We start from the raw sequence: 20,821 nt of genomic DNA on the forward strand, positions 1-20,821 counted from the left end.
GAAATATCCCAGAAAACCTTTTTAAAAATATTTCGTGTGTTTGATTCGCAGAAAAAATAAATATTTTGAAAAAATTATTTTTCATATTTTATGGAAAACTTTTCTTTTTATTTTTCAAGTTTTTTTTAGAAAAACAAAAGTTTTTTCTCGTGAACGATTTAGAAAGTAAAAAAGGAAAAATCTTTTTTTCTAATATATTAGTGTATGTTTTCCACCCAATTTCTAATTTCCACCCTATCAAACCATCATTCCTATCTCCCTAAACTATATATATGTAAGAAAGAAAAAATTAAATTAAAAATATAATCATCTCCATATCTCCACTGTTTTCATTTTTTTGTCATACTATTTTATTTATACCAAAATATAATTAAAAATATTTTCTTTTCCACAAAACATTTTTTTTCGAAAAATAGTTTTCGAACCAAATAGGCTAACGGTAAGAAAGAGAAAATAAAAGAAAAGGATAGAAATTCTGTAAAAATTAAGTACTTCACTATTTAGAAACATAAATTACTGATGCATTCTCTCTACTCTGTCTTGGCTTTAACCAACCCTCTATTTATAGGCACAAAATATATTGAATTTGACCAATAATAACTCTCCCACTAAATATATATTAACTCACCCACTATTAATATATTGAATCAAATCCACAAAAACTCATATATTAACTCATCTAATATCACATAGTAAACAACCCTTATGAATGTAAGGAGATCTTAAAAATTGCCCATCACCCTTGAATTTTCGCTGGCAACTTTTAGAGCCATTAAGCCCAACAGTTGCATGATTCTTTATCTCTTACAATAGCTATTGGATTGGTGCACATTTGACCACCCATTTGGGTTAGAAACTTCGGCCGAGCTAAAAAATCGCTAAGTCCCTGAAAGACAGCTATTCAATACGGATTCAGATTTAGATTTGAACAGTGCAATGCAGATAAGAATCTTAGGAGATGTCAAAAAAGCAACAGTGCAATGCATATAAGAATCTTAGGAGATGTCAAAAAAGCATGAAAAAAAAATAAGAAAATAGGCTAAATTACAGAAACCCCCTGTCAAAACCCGATTTTTCACTTTTCCTTCCTGTCATTTAAAAACCTATACTTTACCCCCTTATAAAATGAAAAATGTTCACAGAGGGGTATGGCGTAAACTGTGATAATAAAATAATCATTTTGCCCCTCACCATTTTGCTCCTCACCATGTTCACAGAAGAGAAGGCTGAGAATATTTTTGGCATAAAAAATATATAATAATATTTTATAAACGGAACTCTAACGGATTATTAACGACAGAGGGCGAAGTAAATATTTTTAATTTTACAAGTGGGCAAAGTGTAGTTTTTAAATAATAAGAGGGAAAAGTAAAAAATCGAATTTTGACAGAAAATTTTATGTAATTTAGCCTAAAAAATACTATTGTTTATGTTTTTCTAAAAGAATTCTAAAATGAAAATACTAGATTTTTATGAAATATGAAAAAAAAAATAAAAATACTTATTTTGCTTCGAACCAAACGGGTGAAAAATTAATAAAGGAGTTTGCTATGAAAAAAATGTTTTCCTTGAAAAAAAAAAGAGAAGTATTTTTACAAGGAAACAAATAGCTCCTTAGGACGTCTTGTGCCAGTTCTCATAAAATCCAAAACCGAGCCCAAATCAAAAACCAAAATTTAAATATGTACTCGAATCCGAAAGGACAAGAAAAATTCAATACTGAAACCGTCCTACTAAAAAAAATCAGAAACCTGTACCCAACTATTTAAACCAGGACATTAATATATTTTTACTAATTATATTAAAGATCTAAAAAATTATAACTATTAGATATATAATAGATTTTTAAATAGGTTTGATTTTTAACAGTTAGGTTTTGGATTTTTATCCCCATAATTGAAAGCATCTATGTTTAGTTTCAATTACAACCATTTTAACCGGATTCAAGTTCGGGTAAAATATCAGACATCCACATCCATGACATCCCTGGCTATGCTAGCTCGTGTTTTTTAGTAGAAATGCAAACGTAGCGGATTCAAAGGTGGGAAGGGTCCTCGCCTCCGTTCCCGTTTTCTTGACGAGTCAGAATAGATTCTGAGTGAATTGATTTTTATTCTATTTTTTATCCTGACTTATAGTTCTATTCAAAACAGATTAGGACAAGAGCAAAATAATAATAGATTTTTATCGGATTGGGATGATCAAGGGAAGCTAAAGGTTTTCCGCCTCAACTTTATCTTTTTAACGGATCAGGATGGATTCCTTATGGATTTTTTTTTTTTTTTTAATCTTTGAAACTCACTTATTGTCCTATTCGGGACGTATCGGAGCGGGAGTTCCACCGAACGAGATCTTTTTGCATTTTAGTGTGAGATTTCAGGTAATTCTATATATTTATGATATAATAGAACTAAAATTCTAAATCCAGCTTAACTATTTTGGACGGTGGATACGCCCTAGAGGCTAAGAAAGTTAAACGTGGTAGAACGGAAATAGTCCTAGGATGGATGATCCCCTGAAAAATTGGGGCATCACAGTTAGTAATAGAGCCAATTACTAGCCGGAAATGTGAGATAAGTCTCGATTGAGCCAGAATTATACAGCGGGGAGAGCGAGACTCTCATACTGTTGACTGTTGTGGGTGGAGTGCAACTCACCACAAATTCGGTTTAAGCTAGCGAGACAAGTCCCATATCGCCTGATACTTATAAGTCTAAGCCTAACGAGAATGTCGGGACTTAAAGAGAAAGAGGAGGATGTGAGACCCCAGATAGTCCTGTATATAAAATATAATAGGGCTAAAATTCTTAACCCAGCCTAACCATTTTGAGCGGTGACTAGGCCTAAGAAGTTAAAAGAGTTAAGTATGTTAGGACAGAAGTAGTCCTATGATGGATGACCCCCTGAAAAGTTGGGGCGTCACATCCAGTTAGAAGAAGGGGATGAAATCGAGTTGGATATGGATTGGACAGAGAGCCCAATCCATATATATATATATATATATCCATGCTTTGACATCAAATTTGGAACCAAACCGATACAAATCGAGTACTTAACAGATATATAAAACCAAAAGCAAAAGGAAAGAAAACAATTTACCAAATTTCTAGAATTTGCCAAAAAATTCTAAAAATTGATAAAATTGCATTAAAGAAATAAATTAGTTAGTTTGTTAACTGCCTAATTAACCTATTAGATGTTTAGTGGATTTGCCCAAGGAAATACTCTATGCTTATAAAAAGACAAAATGCAACATGTAATTTTGAATTTTATAAATACGAGTGTTATTACTTCTATATAAGTAAAACTAAACTGAGGGTCGCATTTCACATCCGATCATTCTAAGAGCTTAAACTATTAGATAACGATAAAACATGTGGAAACTCATGATGGTCCAATAATAATTAGATGTTGTGGGTAATAATTTCGCAAACATAAACTCAAATCATGATCATGGTGATGGTGATGATGGTTTCATTATTCCTCTCCTAACTGTTGTTTAGCTAATGGCATATTATTTTAAGTGAACTTTAATTTCTCTAAACAATGTGGCCTTTTGATCACTTTGGCCTTAACCTTTTCTGCATAAACTCTTTTCCCTTTAGATTAATGTATGAACATCACCAATCACAATCCTTTAGAACCCTTTTGTTCAATGATAATGTCAATATATAGTTTAGTTATTAATTTCAAGCGCTTTCGACAAATCAAAGGTTTAGCTATTGATCCTCACAACAATTCATGTTCTCACTATCATTTTATAGCTTGATCGGAACGGTTTGAGAAGCAATCAGTTTTAACTTCAAATAGGGATTTAATCACCAACAATTAAGATCGCGCGGAACCTCGAATTCAGAATGTAGAAACAATGAAAAAGGAACCTTAGATAATCACTATTGATCCCTGCTGCTGAAGCTATGGGGCTTCCTCCTACAATTTGTGCTCTAGTTAACTTCATAACAACAGCCCAAGAACATGAGGGGAAATTAGCTCACTATAACAAATCTCATTATAAGGACACTTATTTGACGACGAGTGAGAAAAGAGCCCTTACTATATATATATATATAAGGATCCGATTCGTTAACAATAATAACTCGTTGGACCTAAACCGCCTTATAAACTCTCCCTATTTAGACTCTGACATCATCGTTGGGTTCAAACTAGAACAGATAATGTATACCAGAATTATCAAACGATATGAGATTCTAGAATTGACTTCCTACGAGCTCAAGAGGTGGCTCCTACCAAATCCATTGGCGGTGCACTTTGCCCCGCATAACACTTAGCTCTCACACTTCTGGCTGATATTCAGTTCCGATACCAATTGTAACGATCCGACCCGCTAGCAATAATAGCTCATTGGGCTCAAACCATCGGTCCAAAATGCTTAAGCCCAATTATTATTATTAGCGTGTGAGGTCTTATATACCAATTAGAACCATTTTTTTCATTTAATGTGGGACTGTTGGAACGTTACAATATAACAAATACAAACATTTTAAAAAGCATCGTTACATGATCTCTTCAACGATCTCTATCATGTCAAATCAATTCACTGAAAGATAAATTGTTCTATTACTTTTAATTTTTTGCCGATTTAAAAAATCCGAATTAAAAAAAAACCGACCCTTAAAAAGTGTTGAAATCTATCTCACCGAAGCATAGCATAAATGTTGGTATGTAGTTGGCAACTTTTTTTTTGCCAAGCTTATTAATAGAAAGGTAATTATTGAAAAAATATATATTTAAATTTTTAATTTTCTTGTAGTGTACTTATAAATCTGAAAATTCACATGGAATTAACCTTTTGTTGTAGAGAAAACTAGCTTGTTTAATTCATATTTTTCTTTTGAGTTGAGCTTAATTCATCTCTCCTAACACATTTTGTAAATAGATAAAAATCCAAAAAAAAAAAAAAAAAAAAAAAAAAAAAAAAAAAAAAAAAAACTGGAGCTAGCTTTTGCAAGAAATTGGTAAGAGATGCAGAGCTTGAATAATTTGGAGCTTCCACTATTGTTCAAAGAAAGTGGTTGACAACCATGCTTCTCCTACTATCACTACCTAAATAGTAAAAGTGCACTTTATTGAAGGGTAAATTACACTTTTGGTCCTCAAACTAGATGTTTTCGACACTTTGGTCCGCAAATTTTAATTTATTGCGATTTCTGACTATAGACGTATCAACATTTAGAAGGGTTGTTTGGTTCCTCGAAAAAGTGTGGAAAACTATATACAAAAAAAAAAGGTTTTACATAGAAAACACTCTTTTTCTCAGTTTTCGACTTTCAGATAAAATATTCAAAAATATGAAAACACTACTTTTCCATAAAATTCGGAAAATTTTTTTTTAGAAAAACTACTTTTTATAGGAACCAAACGAATGGAAAATACTTTTTCAGCGAGAAAACTATTTTTTAGAATATTTTGGGGGAAGAAAACACCTCCTTAGTCTGCTAAATTGTGTTATAGAATTTGATTGCAGTAATTTACTAAGTTCGAGCCAAAAATTATAGAAAATTAAAAATTAAGGATGAAAGTGTCATGCACCTAACAGTTTGAGCACCAAAAGTGTAATTTCCTGCCTTTTCTTCTCTAGTCTTCTTCTTCTCTACAGAAAGTGTTCAACGACATCAGTATCTGCTTTGTACAAAGAAACAGTCCTTGAACTGGTCCAATCAAATTGCAAAAAAAAAAAAAAAAAAAAAAAAAAAAAAAAAAAAAAAAAAAAAAAAAAATTTTTTTTTTAAAAAAAAAATTATAAAAGAAAATGAGCAACTGGGCCTGCTGTTGTGTCCACAGAAGCTTCTGCTCATCTGCTTTTTTGGTGGAATGGTTGGTGGAAGCATTAACAACATTGCCACAATTTGCCAAAGTAACTTTTCAAATATAAGCTTCAAAGTTAAAACTTTTTTACTTTTTACAACCAAAATAAACTTATTTCAACTACTATTTTTAGAAGAGATGATGTATTGGAACTGTTTACCATTTTGAGTACTGTAATATGATATTATTTACAAGTATATGTGATGTTTTTAAATTTAGTGGGTTTGTTAGTTCAATACCCACCAAACAATATCATAAGTTAGTGGATTAAATCGCTAAAAGTACATGTATAATTTAAATATCTTTCTTATCGAGGGTTTTTTTATAAAATCACCTTCCAGAAATTCGATTTTGGCAAAATAACCCTACCAAAATTTTATTTGTAAAACTAACCCTCCCTTCGCCACGTGGGCGCCACGTCAGGGATTCCTCAAAAAGACGGTGAATCGTTCACCGTCTTTGTAATTTTTGTTGTAAAAGCGGTGAATGGTTCACCGCCTTTAGAAGACGGTGAACCATTCACCGCCTTTAGTACAAAATTTCCCTTTCCGCCCTCTCAAGTCCGCCGTTTCTGTACCCTCGAGAAGACGGGGAACGATTCACCGTCTTATCAAGGACACCATATTATGGACTTGGAAAGATTTGCGTAGAGTAGGAATTTGTACTAAAGACGGTGAGTGGTTCACCGCCTTATAAAGACGGTGAATTCACAACAAATATGAAAGACGGTGAACGATTTACCGTCTTTTTGAGGAATCCTTGACGTGGCGCCCACGTGGCAAGAGGAGGGTTAGTTTCACAAATAAAAATTTCACAGGATTAGTTTGGCAAATACGAAATTTTACAGAGTTATTTTCGAAAAAAAGTCCTCTTATCAATATCATACACGAGAGCTTCACTGTTAAAACTTACATATTAATAAAGTCTTACTAAAAATATGTTTTGCTTATAGTATTGTATTTGCACTTTGAATCACGCTTTAAGTGTCCAGATAGGTGAAGCCAAAGGAATTGATTAGAAAAAAAAAGGGAAAAAATATATAAATATATATATGAGTAGGGCTGCTTTGCTCTCAGGAGCATGGAGGCCTCCGTGCTCATAAGCCGTTTTCGATGATGAAATTTTCGAATTGACGATCGGCTCCGTTAGACTTGATCTAGGATATTTGAACTTTCTAGAAAATGATTTTTGCGATTTTTTGATATCATTTACCTAGTAATCGAAAGGATTCAAAATCAATAAGTTTTAATGGTTGATATCTGCCATTTTCAAGTTTAACGGTGTAGAAGTATTCAAATCAGATGAAATTTTGATACAAAATTCTTTATACTATCTACAACAAGATTAATATTTCTAATCGAAAATTTTAGTGCTATATCACCACTTTTTATAGGATTTTTATTTTCAGCCGTTAAAAATTATTGATTTTGAATCCTTTCGATTGCTAGGTAAATGATATCAAAAAATCGCAAAATTTATTTTTTAGAAACTTCAAATACGCTAGATCAAGTCTAACGGAGCCGATCATCGATTCGAAAATTCCATCATTGAAAATGACTTAGGAGCACGGAGGCCTCCGTGCTCCTGAAAGCACAGCAGCCATACTCTATATATAGAGCTAGACTGGTATATTATCGGTAGCACGGAGGCTTCCATGCTACCAAGTTGTTTTCAATGTTGCGGCCTCCAAATTGACGATCGGCTCCGTTAGACTTGATTTACACTATTAAAAGTATTTAGGAACTAAATTTCATAATTATACGGCGTCATTTATCTATCAAACGAGTAGTCTAAAAATAAACGGCTGAAAATAAAAATCTCATAAAAAAATAATGATAAAAGACTTGAATTTAAGATCAGAGGTACTGAGCTTACTCTAAATAGTGAAAAGAATTTTCTATAAAAATTTTATCAGATTTGGATTATTTTACACCGTTAAATTCACAAAAGCATCACATCTACCATTAAAATTGTCAAATTTTAGACATTTTGATCACTAGCCTAATGATGTTGAAAAATTATGAAATTTAGTTTTCAAATACTTTCAATAGTATAGATCAAGTCTAAAGGAGCCGATCGTGGATTTGAAAATCGCATAATTGAAAACAACTTGGTAGCACGGAGGCCTCCGTGCTACTGATAGTATACCAGCCTCTCTCTCTCTCTCTCTCTCTCTCTCTCTCTCTCTCTCTCTCTCTCTCTCTCTCTCTCTATATATATATATATATATATATATATATATATAATTGGGTTGGAATACTATTTGCCATCCAGTTTTTAACCCTTGGATGAAAAATTATAGGGTTAAGACAATAGTGGTTCCCTAAAGTTTGGTGGTAGTTTTCCTAGGGTTAAGTGAGTGATTGGTTGAATAGTTTGATCTAAAGGATGTAATTGATTAAAGTGTAAATCTAACGACTAAAAATTCAATAGCAAAAGAGCCCAAATATTATTAATAGTACTTCAGCTCAACTATCTCTCTCTATATATATATATAGAGTTCAGCTATAGTGCTTGTAAAAGCACCAAGTATTTGGTGCTGGTAAACTTTTTACCGTTAGATCTACACCTTTGATTATTTTCACCCGTTAGATTATACTATTCAACTAACCACCCACTCAACCCTAGGGAGGTCACATCATCCTAACCGCACATCTCTTAACTCAATGGCAGACGCCCCTAAAGAAAACTTTATAAATCTTTAATAGTTGCCCTTCTAAATTTAACTTACTATAAAATTCCATGAGTAATTATAAAAAGAAAAAAAAATAGAAATAACATCTAACATATATACCCTAAAAAATTTTAAAAATATTTATATATCTCTGATGGACCAAAATGCCCTTATTGCTTTTCAAAAGTTCATGCAGATATTCCCAAATTTCTACGGTATACTAATGTATTTAGTAATTTCCGAATAAATTTAAAAATTTTGAATAGTAATTAGGAATAAATAAGCAAAAGCCTTAATAATTTATGGTAGTCATTTTGCCCTTTTAAAGCTTATATGTATCCTTTTTTTTAAATGATATTTAGGTGATATTTGATCATTACATAACCGCCGCTTACGAAAACATAAATATAATTTAAAGTTAAGCGGCTAATTAAAATGAATTTAAGCTTTTGAGTATTACTACTGATCTTTCAAAATATAGCCTTCATATATTGTCTATGGATTGTAAGTACTAACCAATTATTCTAAAAACATGTACTGATTGGAAGGATGTACCATTAATTCTAAAAGCTCGAGCTGTTAGAAATACGCAACTAATTCACTTAAAGCGTACAAAGACAGCATCTATGGATCTCGTTGTGATTTGGTCTAACCAGCCTTATACCACTTCAAACATGACTCGATACAAACCAGCCTCACGCCATTTTGAACGTGACTCAGCTCAACCCGACCTTCCGCCATAGGGCGCAAAATGTTAGTCTCTTTAAACCAACATTATTAATATGTTGACGCTCGTATTATGAAGAGCTTTTATTATCTCATGCACTGATTCTAAATATGCCACATGAATTTACTAATACATGGACAATAATATTTGGAGAATCATGTTGAAGATAAGTAATTAAATTAACTATTAAACATCGTTTTTTGACATCTAAAGTTTTTAGGGAACAAAAACATAATTACTAATTTATTTCACATTATTTCACATAAGTCATGATTCCTACTAGTCTTATCCCAAAAAACTCTTGGTCTTACTTAATTTCATTCCTATTTAATTTACATTTCCATGGTGGGCTTATTGTGAAGTCTCAAGTTTTAATACTAGAGAGAATATTGAATATTAAATAATAAAATATTATTATTTATCGGCTTAAGTTTTTAGAGGCAAAATGATTATTTATATGATATCAAAGCAAAGCAGGAGATTCTAAAAAAAATATCACATGTATACCTATAAGTAGGTATAAATGTTACACTCCACTGATCTTAGGGTTTATATACTCATTGTGGGTTTTTAGTGTCAGAAAAAAAAATTTGATAATGTTAGGGACAGAACAATTGCTTTTGCACAGTTAGGCAGTGTTTGGATTGAGGATAAGAGGAGGGATAACCCCTTATTCCCCTTTATACCCAAATGCAAATTTTTTATTCAAGAATAGTAGTTCTCGGTTATCTAAAATAATCTGGTATAACTATTCCGACCAACACCTTCATTTTTTATATATAACTATCTACTATTTTTCTTATTCCATATTATCTATTCAAACGCTATTTTTTCTTATCCCTGAGAACAACCTAATTTTCATCCAAACGCTATTTTTTTATCCCCATATTTGTACCTATTCCTATAATAGCTAGTTCTTGCTTATGCCTGAACCAAACGCTACCTTAGGGTCTACGGCCGAATTTGATAATTTAGTAATTAAAAGCACCTATTTTGCAACTTGGAAAGTCCCAAAATTTAACGCACTTTTAATTTTCTCCTTTTTTATGCTGTTGGTGTTAGTTAAAAAAACTCAAAATTTTAAAATTTGAATTTTATTCTATTTGAATTTTAAATTATTTATTTATTATTTATCATTATTTATTATTTTTATTATTTACTTATTTAATTTTATTCCTTTATTTATTTTTATTTCTTTTTAATGCGTAGAACCTAACGGAATATTTTTCCGTTTCCGTTTCTTACGCCACGGGAATCCCCTTCCGTTGCGGTGGAATAACGTCTTTTTTTCTAGTAACGAGATAAGGAAGGCGGTTAATTTCTTCCTTTCTTCTCCTCTGTTTCAGGGGACAAGTAGTAGGAAATGAGATTCTAAGATAATTGTATTCTTTCTATTATCTTTATATTTTTACTATTTGAAATATTCCCTGGGGTGTTTGAAAGGAATGTCTCGTCAAAACCTCCCTTCACGATCATGGCTCACAGTGGAGGAGGAAATTCCGGGTCGTATCTTTGGGTGTTATTTCGGTTAATCCCGCACGTAAGGACGGTGAAATACGGCGTTAGCGGCAGTGCCTCGCACGCTTCCGGATTAAGATTCAAATCCTTTATTTGGATATTTGCGTTCTCTAAGTTTGAATTTATTCTTATTACAAAAAATTTAAGCTTAGATATAATCACAATAGATTTTCGTTTTGCGGTTTTGTTTCCAAACACGTTGGCGGTTGTCAAACATCTATAATAAATATATATATATATATATATATATAAGGAGAGAGAGAGAGAGAAGCGAATAGAGAGGGAGAGAGAGAAGAGGAGGAATGAGAGAGGGAGATGAGGAGAGAGGGGTAGAGAGGGAGAGAGAGAGCAGAGAGAAACGGAGGAGATGAGAGGAGAGGAGAGAGAGAGAGAGAGAGATGAGAGAAGAGGAGAGATCGAGAGAAGAGGACGAGAGTAGGGCAGACTACTTTGGTAAAAGCTATCATGGGTTGTGATACTTTGGGTTTTCCCGTTGGATGGCGGGAGGAGATTGTGAGGTGAAAATGGGGCGGGGGGGGATAGGTGGGTGGTGGTGGTAGGTGAAATTAGGTGTTTAATTCCAAGGGCTCTTAATAATCAGAAAAGTAGATTCAATGGCTTTAAAAACCTTTAATAGCACCATTGATGGTATGATACTTGTAAAAGTCATAAGCATTCAAAAATAATAATATATTATATATATATATATCTATTATATAATTATTGCTTACTATACTATCAATATATATATAATATTATATTATATATATTACTATATAATTATTAATATAATATATATATTTATATTATATATTATATATTATGCTATATACTACTCAAAATAGTACCGGAGCCCTCGGTACTATTGGTTTTCCGCGTTGGATAACAGCGATGGCGCGGATTAGGATGATAGTGATCCCCGGTTAAATTGATAGTGGTCCCCTAGGATTGAGTGATGGTTGGTTTAATAGTATAATCTAACGGGTGAAAATGATCGAAGGGTAGATCTAATAGTAGAAAACTCAAATATCAAGAGCTTGATACTATCGATAGTATAAGTAGCCGGACTATATATAATATATATTATATAGAGTGAGCCTACTATGCTATCGGAAGCACGGAGCCTTCCGTGCTTCCAGCTCGTTTTCGAATGTTGCGGAACTTTCGAATCGTCGATCGGCTCCGTTAAACTTGATCTAGAGTATTTGGAGTACCTAGAAAATAAATTTTAATATTTTTTCATATCATTTGCCTAGTGATCGAATGAACTCAAAATCAACAAATTTCAATGGCCGTAGTGAGCCATTTGCAAGTTTAACAGTGTAGAAATATCCAAATCACGTGAAATTTTGATAGAAAATTCTTTATTCTATATAAAACAAGATCAATATCTTTGATTTAAAATTTTAATGTCATATTATTATATTTTGTAAGATTTTTATTTTCAGCCGTTGATTTTGAGCCTCTTCATTCACTAGGCAAATGATACCGTAAAATCATAAAACTTATTTTCTAGGTACTTCAAATACTCTAGATCAAATTTAACGGAGCCGATCGACGATTCGAAAGTCTCAATATCGAAAACAAGCTGAAAGCACGGAAGGCTCCGTGCTTTCGATAGCATAGTAGCCTCACTATATATATATATATATATATATATAGCATTAAAAGAGAGAAAATTAAAAGTGCTTTAAAATTTTGGGACATTTCAAAGTACATATTATGCGCTTTTAACCACATTAGCACGCTATGCCTTTCATCTTATAAATAGGTGTATAGATAGTAATGCTTGTTAATTTATTTATTTTTAGTACACATCTTGGATGTGTGTGTGTGTATAAACATAGTGCTAGTATAGTTATTCCCAAGTGTACCCTACAATAGGTATGGCAATATCATTATTACACGGTAGTCATTAATTACTAAACCCCACATATATTACTATTAAACTCTAAAATTACAATCATTATATCCTAAACCCTAAGCTCTAACCCCCTTTGTATGATACCAACTAATCAACAACATAATAACATACCCAAAAATGAGACACTCCAAATATTTCTCTTTTATATAGAGAGAGAGAAAGAATTAGACTGGAATGCTTCTAATAGCACTAAGTCATTGATGCTATTAAATTTTCAGCCATTTAATGAAGGAATGTGCTGTTAGGATGAATGGTTGAGTATGTAGTTGGTTGAATAATATGATCTAACGGATAGAAATAATCAAACTGGTAAATTTAACGGTGAAAAACTTAATAGCACCACGTGCCTGGTGCTATTAGAAGCACCCTAGCGGACTCTATATATATAAAGAGAGAGAGAGAGAGAGTTGAGCCGGAATGCTATCTACTAGCAAACTGGCTCCGTTGCCACCCATTTGTTTTCGATGATGGAGCCTCCAAATCGGCAATCGGTATCGTTGAACATGATCTATACAACTAGAGCATCTAGAAACTAAATTTTATACTTTTGCGATATTGTTCTTTTGTCCATCAAGTGGACACAAAAAATGAGTGGCTGAAAATAAATATCCTTTAAAAAGTAATGATAGAAGTCTTGTAATCAAGATCAAAAGTATGGATCTTGTTCTAAATAGTTTAAAATTTTTCTAGTCAAAATTTAATTGATTTGAATATCATTATACCGTTAAACAAGAAAACATTTCATATTGACTATTAAAATTATAAATTTTGAAACCTTTTGATCATTAGATCAATAATGTTGAAAAAAATTAAAATTTAGTTTCTAAACACTTCAAGTAGTATAGATCACGCTCAATGATACTGATTGTCGATTTGTAAGCTCCATCATCCAAAACAACTTATGAGCATGAAGACCTCCGTACTTTCAAAAATATGGGAGGCTAGCTCTCTCTCTCTCTCTCTCTCTCTCTCTCTCTCTCTCTATATGTGTGTGTGTGTGTGTGTAAAATTAATGTGAACTAGGCTAGAATATTACTAGCAGCACCAAGTTATTGATGCTATTAAGTTTTCGGCCCTTAGATGAAACTATTTGCAGTTAGGATTATAGTGATCCTCTAAGATTGAGTGGTTGGTTGGTTGGTTGAATATTATAATCTAATAGATAAAAATAGTCAAAAAAAAATAAATTTAACTGTAAAAAATTTAATAGTACTAAATATTTGATGGTATCGATAGTATTATAGTCAGATTCTATATAATCTAGTATTTTACAAAATCTGAAGAAACTTTATAATATTTTTCATTAGAATAATAGAAAAGGCACATTGGGCTAACAAGCATGATGTGCCAGGGGGCAGGTCCACACAGTACAATTCCTTTGGGTGCAATTGCCAAACCCTAAGTCAAGCAAACCGGCAGAAAGATGGACAAGTCTCCTTACAGCCTACCTATGCCCTATTACAAAAATGAAGGGCAAGGGGAAGATGGCATGTCAAGTCACTGTTGCTTTTGCCCCCCCCTTTTATTCAATGAGTAATTCCCCTTCTCTCCCTATCTCTCTCTCTCCTCAGTATTAGATGTCAACATCACCCCCTCCCTCCCTCTCTACATTTGTTTTGGCCGTTGGATGGCTTTTCAGAGGCAAAGGTTGGGGACACAGTCATATAGTATGATTTTACTGGGGATGTATTTTCATGGGTACTCTTCTTCCCTTATTGTCGAGAAATTTTACACTATCACACTTACACCACGTCATTAATAATAAGTCAATTATATTTCTTCTTTTCAAATAAAAGTGTAATAATTTTTTTTTTTTATAATCATGATGGAACATCTATCTCTAAAAGAAAATTTTTGATTGATTTGTTACGCCACGTCACCAATATATTCGTTGCATTCTAGAATTTTTCCTTCTTGTCCTCTCTCTCTCTCTCTCTACTCTCTAGGAATTATTGCTTAAACCTAGTGCAGTCTTGCCTAGGAATGCGCACGGGACGGATTTCAATCGGAATGAATTCTGAACAGTTGCGAATTTTTAACGGATCGAAACGAATCAAAAGGAAAAATACATCTGTCGTCTCCAACTCTATTTATTTCAAGACGAATTATATTTTCCTACAATTTTGATTCCATTCGGGATGGATCGGCATAGGAGCTCTACCAACCTAAATCCATTTACACTCCTAATTTTGCCCTTTTAGCAAATTCATGTACCACTTTCTTCACTGCGCGCGTCAACCAGTTAAAATTTTTTATAATATTACGGATGTCAAACATATTAATTAACAATATATAAAGAGAATATTCTATAATATTAGTAAATGTTTGTTAATAAATTCATATAATCCGGTCAAAATATCTGCATTGATTAGCTAGCTAAACAAAGCGGTTAGCATTATAAGTTTCAGTACATTAGTAACATGTAAAGTTTTTTAAGCTTATAACCATATTCTTCTATTTTAGATATTGTATTTAATAGCTATAATAAATATATTGATATGAGAATCTAATTTGATAAATATATAATCTAAAATATTTCAAAAGCTTAAGTGTTAAAGGTTATAAACTTTGAGAACCTATTAATAAGATATCACTTATTTCTAAAATTTAACAGTACAAAAAACAACATTGCTCAATTCATAATAAATAAATAGATGCCAAAAAGTTCTTATTTTTAATAGAAAAAACTACACATATCACCCCTGTGATTTCACACTTTCTCACTTTAGTATTCTGTGCTTTAAAGTGTATTAATTTAGTACCTTTTGGTTTCATTTTTATCTTTTTATTATCGATTCCATTAATTTTTTTTGTTAAATCAGTGACAAAGTTAAAACTAAAGGATACTAAAGTAAATATTCGATAAACTTAGGTGGGGTATCTGAAGTTTTTTGTATATAATTTAACAAAATATTAACGAAAAAACTGACGAAAAGATAAAAATAAATCATAGGATAGTAAGTGAGAAAATGCGAAATCACAGAAAATTTTTGAAATCTTTCCTATTTTTAATATAAGATATTTCGAACATTATATAAAACAACCCTCTCTGTACCCATCCACCTCCTGTTTCTCAAACTCCCTTTCCTAGGAAAAGTATAAATTTTTTTTTTGAAAACAAATATATTTATGATAACTTATTTTTCTAACTTTTTGGCAGTTTGTTTTCAAAACATTAGCTTTTTTTAAAAAAGAAATTCAGATTTCATGAAAACCTTTTTTTTTATTTTTCAATTTTTTTTCAAAAAAACTAAAACACTAGTTTTTCATAAATTTTGAAAAATTATTTTTTAAAAACACTATATTTTTTAACAAAACAGGCAAAAAAAAAAAAAACTTAAAAATAAAGATTTTTCGTTTTCAGAAAATTTATTTCATACTTTTTCTAAAAACTAAATCCTATCCAACACCACCTCCGAAGCCCTCCTCTGAACCCTCCGATTGATCGTCGGTGATAATTTGTAAAACTTTGGAGAGAAATATTCATAATTTGATGTGTGTACATGGACCTATATGCAATTATCCCTATAAAATACATCTAATAAATTAAATTGTACTTTAAAAATTTGTTATAGTAGAATTGTACCGAAAAAGCGGTGTACAGTGCATCAGGTGCATGCAATAGTTCCTACTCCATTGCCTCACCAGACAATGTTATAGGGAAACTAAAAAAAGCCTAGTTTGTTTATTCTACTATTCTGTAGCAGAAAGGAGAGAGACCTAGCTAGTGAGTGAGTGTATACATAATATTTCAAATAAACATGAGTAATATTATCTCTATATTACCAAATATATGCACCACTCATTCAAAGATCATTCTTTTCTCTCGAAACGTAGAAAATAATCTGATTATTTTGAAAGAATTGAACAGGAGCTGTACGAGGTGAAAATTTCATGCACGGTTCTGTAAAGTGACAGTAAGAGTGACTTATCTATCAACTTTTTTATTATCACCTTCAAAAAATCAAGCTCTGCCTTACGTAAAGTTGCCAGAGTACGATTAATCTCTGAATTTGAAATTACTGCTTATAGTATTGGCCATAATTTACAAGAACATTCTATAGTAACTTTATAATTTTTTTTTTTTTTTAACTATACCTCATTTGAATTTTTATGAACTCAAACATCAAAAAAATGTAAGATTTACACAAATATATATTTATTTATATATTTATACCTGTATATAGAGAGAGAGATGTATAGATAGTATTTTTCTAATAAATACATAATTATTGTGGGACAGGGGGGAGAGAGAGAGAGAGAGAGAGAGAGAGAGAGAGAGCTCACCCATGTGGGGGTGTTTAAGTTAGATATATAGAGAAGTGGGGGTTTGTGAGGAAGAGGAAGAAGGGAGAGGAGGCTCTTATGCTAGAAAGAAGCCTTCCATGCAACCCTTTTCCCAACCATCTTAGTTCTTTCTCTCTCTCTTTCTTTCTCTCTCTCCCCCTCAACTCTTTGATCTTTGATCTTTGATCTTTCAAACAGCAACAGCAAACAGTAGTGGAAATGACTAAAGATGAGGACTTTAAGCTCCTTAAGATCCAGGTTTTTCCCTCTCTCTCTCTCTCTCTCTCTCTCTCTCTTGATCTTGACATCTCACAGTGTAAGTTGAAAGCAAAGGAGAATAATGTGAAGGTAACAAAACACTTGCTTGTTTCTTGCAGACCCATTTACTCAGAGTGAACATACACTGTGATGGGTGTAAGCAAAAAGTGAAGAAGCTACTCCAGAAGATTGAAGGTACCCAACACCCAACTAGCCCTTTTCTTTTTTTTCTTCTTTTTTTCTTTTTTTTTTTTTTCTTTTTTTAGGTTTCCATTTCCCCCTTCTCCTTTAAAAGATTTGTTTGTTTCTTAAATCATTTTTACTCCATTTTTTTCTGTTCCTTTTACAGTCCATTTTTCCTTCTTTTTTTTTTTTTTTTTTTAACTGTTCTAACATCTAGTTGATATTATTAGTTGCATGCTAGAGGTTTCTACAATTTCCCTGCTCCTCAACAAAAAAGTGAACTTATTTATCTAGCTACTAGTTAAAGTAGAAAAAAAAAAAAAACTGTTTCTGTTTAGGAACATGTATATAGATGGAGAAAAATAGGCTCTGATGAGAAAATGTTTCAGAAATTTTAGTGCTCACTGAAAGAGGGACTGTTATTATCTCTCTGCTTTAGCTTTTCTTTTCTTTTCTTTTTTTCTTTTCTGTTTTCCTCTCCAAACCAGCCAATTAGTGCTTACCAATTTAGACACAAAGGTACAATTACTTTTTCACTTGCTTTCCTGAACTACTCTCATTTCACTTTCAACTTCTTGAGCACACCTAAAATCTTGAAAGTGAGGGGCAGGCAGCAGAAGAAAAGGACTCTGATCAAAAATTAACTTAACTTGCCTATCCTTCCTTATAGTGATTACTACCACCTTAAAATTTTGCCCTAAATTTAAATTTTTTTTTTTTTTTTTGGGGGGAAAAAAAAAAAAAAAAAAAATCTCAGGGGTCTTCTCAGTGCGCATAGATGTTGAGCAGCAGAAGGTCTCAGTGACTGGGACTGTGGGCTCAGAAGCTCTGATCAAGAAGCTGCTGAGAGCAGGCAAGCATGCAGAGCTCTGGTCTAACAACAGCAAGAACAGCTCCCAGAACCAGCAGAAGCCCAACTCCCAGAAGCAGCAGCAGCAGAAGCAAAATGGTCCTCCCAACCTCAAGGATTGTAACAAGAACAACAACAGCAGCAGCAACAACAACAAGGATCAGGCAAAGCAAGGGCTCATGCAGGGGCTCAAGGCCTTCAAGAACCAGCACAAGAAGCAGCTCCCCTCACTGAGCTCTGATGATGAGGATTTTTATGATGATGATGATGATGATTATCTGGATGATATTGATGATGATGAGCTTAGGTTTCTTGGGGACAAGATGAACCAGTTTAATTTCCTGAGGCAGGGGAATCAACAGCAAGCAGGAAATGGGCAGAAGAAGGGGAATGGGAATGGAAGTGGTGGGAATAATAATGGAGGTGGGAAAAAGGGGGTTGGTGGTGGTGGTGGGAACCCAAATCAGAACCAAAATCAAGGGAAAAATGTGAATGGTGGGGCTGAGCAGAAAGGGGTTAACATTGCTGCAGGAAATGGCAAGATGGGTGCTAATGCCCACTTTGGGGGTGGGGGGATTAATCTGAATGCTGGGGATGGTAAGAGGATGATGACTGGGATGAATGGGATGGGTGGCATGAATGGCATGATGGGTCTTCATCATGGGCTTGGGGGAAATGGCTTCTATGGCCATGGGGCCCAGCAACAGCAGCAGCAGCAGCACCACCAGTTCCAGCAGCAGCAGCAGCACCAGCTCCAGCTCCAGCAGCAGCATCAGCAGCATCAGCAGCAGCAGCAGCAGCAGAACCCCATGATGATGAACATGAACATGAACATGGCCCACCATGCACCAGCAGCAGCAGCAGCAGCTGCACCACCCCCATCAGCATCCATGATGAACAATCTCAGGGGCATGAATGGCAACATGATGATGATGCATGACAACAGATACATGCAGCAGCCCCAGATGATGTATCACAGGTCCCCTCAGATCCCACCTTACACTGGCTACTACCAGTGCTACCCAAGCCCCTACTACTACTACCAAAACAACAACCACCACTCAGAGACTGGTGATTATGGTGCCCACATTTTCAGTGATGAGAACACAAGCAGTTGTGTGGTGATGTAAAAGCATAGTGATAGAGAGTGAGAGTGAGAGTAAGAGAAAGAAAGAAAAGAGAGAGAGAGAGAAACAAGAGGAAAGAAGACATGGTTGGTGGTGTTAGTAGTTCTTACCTTAATTACTCTTCTTCTTTTTTCTTTTTTACTTTTTGGTTTTTCTTTTAACTGTTTCTTATGGTTTCTTATGGATGTATGTTGAACTAAATGGGGGTGGGGGAAGGGAGATGTTTGAAAGTGATGGCACTATGGATATTTTACCATGAAACAGTTGCTAGATATATTATTGTAAGATTTCTGTCTTGTGCTTTCCACTGTCTGTGTGAACACTGACTGACAGCCTTTTGTTTTTATGGGTTTGGGTGCTTGCATTTGTTGGGACTTCTCTAAGCTCCAATTATCATGACCTTGTTATATTATTTAAAAATGTGAGCATGATCCATGAGCATGCACTGAATGAATGATCAAAAACAGTTAATGCTTCTTGTCCCTACTTTTTCTGATTAGGTAGGGAGTAATTAGAGATTGACACTAATCAAGGCTTCTTGCTCCTGCTCAATAGCATATATATTTTTTTATTTTTTTGAAGTATAATATTGAGAGTGGTGTTATTTAAAAAAGCAAAAAAAAAAAAGGATAAACTTCAATTTCAATTTGTCCCATGTGGTATAGCCTGTTTTAATTTTGCCATCTTGTTGTTAAAAAAATTGCAGAAAAAAAGGGGATAAACTTCAATTTCAATTTCTCCCATGTGGTATATAGCTTGTTTTGATTTTGCCATCTTGTTGTTAAAAATATTGCAGTTAACTATACTGTGATTTTATTTTTGTTTCAACGAACAATCTATTGTCAAATAGATTAGTAAAGTAAAAAATTTTAAAAATCATAAAATGGTATCCTGTTTAACAATAGATTTTTATAGTACAATAAAAATAAATTCACAAAATAATTAGATATAATTTTTTAAATCACAGAATAGCAAAGTAAAAGTGCGTTATACCACATAAGGGCAAATTATAATGTTTATCCAAAAAAAAAAAGAATATTAATATTTCTCTATCAAAAGTATTTTTCTACAGCAAATTCAAAATTTTAAAATGGAAGATTTTGATTTTGAGGCTGAAAATCTTATTCCAGTTTTTCATTGTAAATTTTTCTATTTGTGAAAAAGCTCTATTTAAAAACGACTATAAAAAAAAAAAGTGGAGTGTGGTTGAAATGTGTAGTGGGCCCAAAGAGACACAGTAAAGATGCGGAGCTTTTACTCATTGAAGTCTAAATGTGGGACCTCTATGTTGAAGTTTCTACCTCTATGTCGGTAAAAAATAAATAAATAAATAAAAATTATTAATAATTTTTAAAGGGTATATCTCATCTAATAAAAATTTCCTATTCGTTTAAATAAAAATTATCAATTGTTTTAAATTTTTTGCGTATGTCTTTTAAAGAGTATG

General features: G+C 33.0%; 1 protein-coding gene across 1 annotated transcript; it reads left to right on the forward strand.

Annotated features, from left to right (window-relative positions):
• Positions 16,984 to 19,720, forward strand: LOC109716540 (heavy metal-associated isoprenylated plant protein 32-like). The gene is made up of 3 exons (XM_020242049.1): positions 16,984 to 17,214; positions 17,334 to 17,409; positions 18,155 to 19,720. Exons 1-3 carry the CDS (start codon positions 17,176 to 17,178, stop codon positions 19,375 to 19,377), a joined length of 1,338 nt encoding a protein of 445 aa, XP_020097638.1. The 5' UTR covers positions 16,984 to 17,175; the 3' UTR covers positions 19,378 to 19,720.

Source organism: Ananas comosus, linkage group 10 (genome assembly GCF_001540865.1).
Source record: "Ananas comosus cultivar F153 linkage group 10, ASM154086v1, whole genome shotgun sequence".
NCBI lineage: Eukaryota > Viridiplantae > Streptophyta > Magnoliopsida > Poales > Bromeliaceae > Ananas > Ananas comosus.

Bases quoted from the DNA above. Each gene is read 5' to 3' on its own strand.
- LOC109716540 (XM_020242049.1), top strand. From the start codon at position 17,176: ATGACTAAAGATGAGGACTTTAAGCTCCTTAAGATCCAG. The intron at 17,215-17,333 runs GTTTTTCCCTCT...TGTTTCTTGCAG, and splicing joins TTAAGCTCCTTAAGATCCAG to ACCCATTTACTCAGAGTGAA. The intron at 17,410-18,154 runs GTACCCAACACC...AAAAAATCTCAG, and splicing joins GCTACTCCAGAAGATTGAAG to GGGTCTTCTCAGTGCGCATA.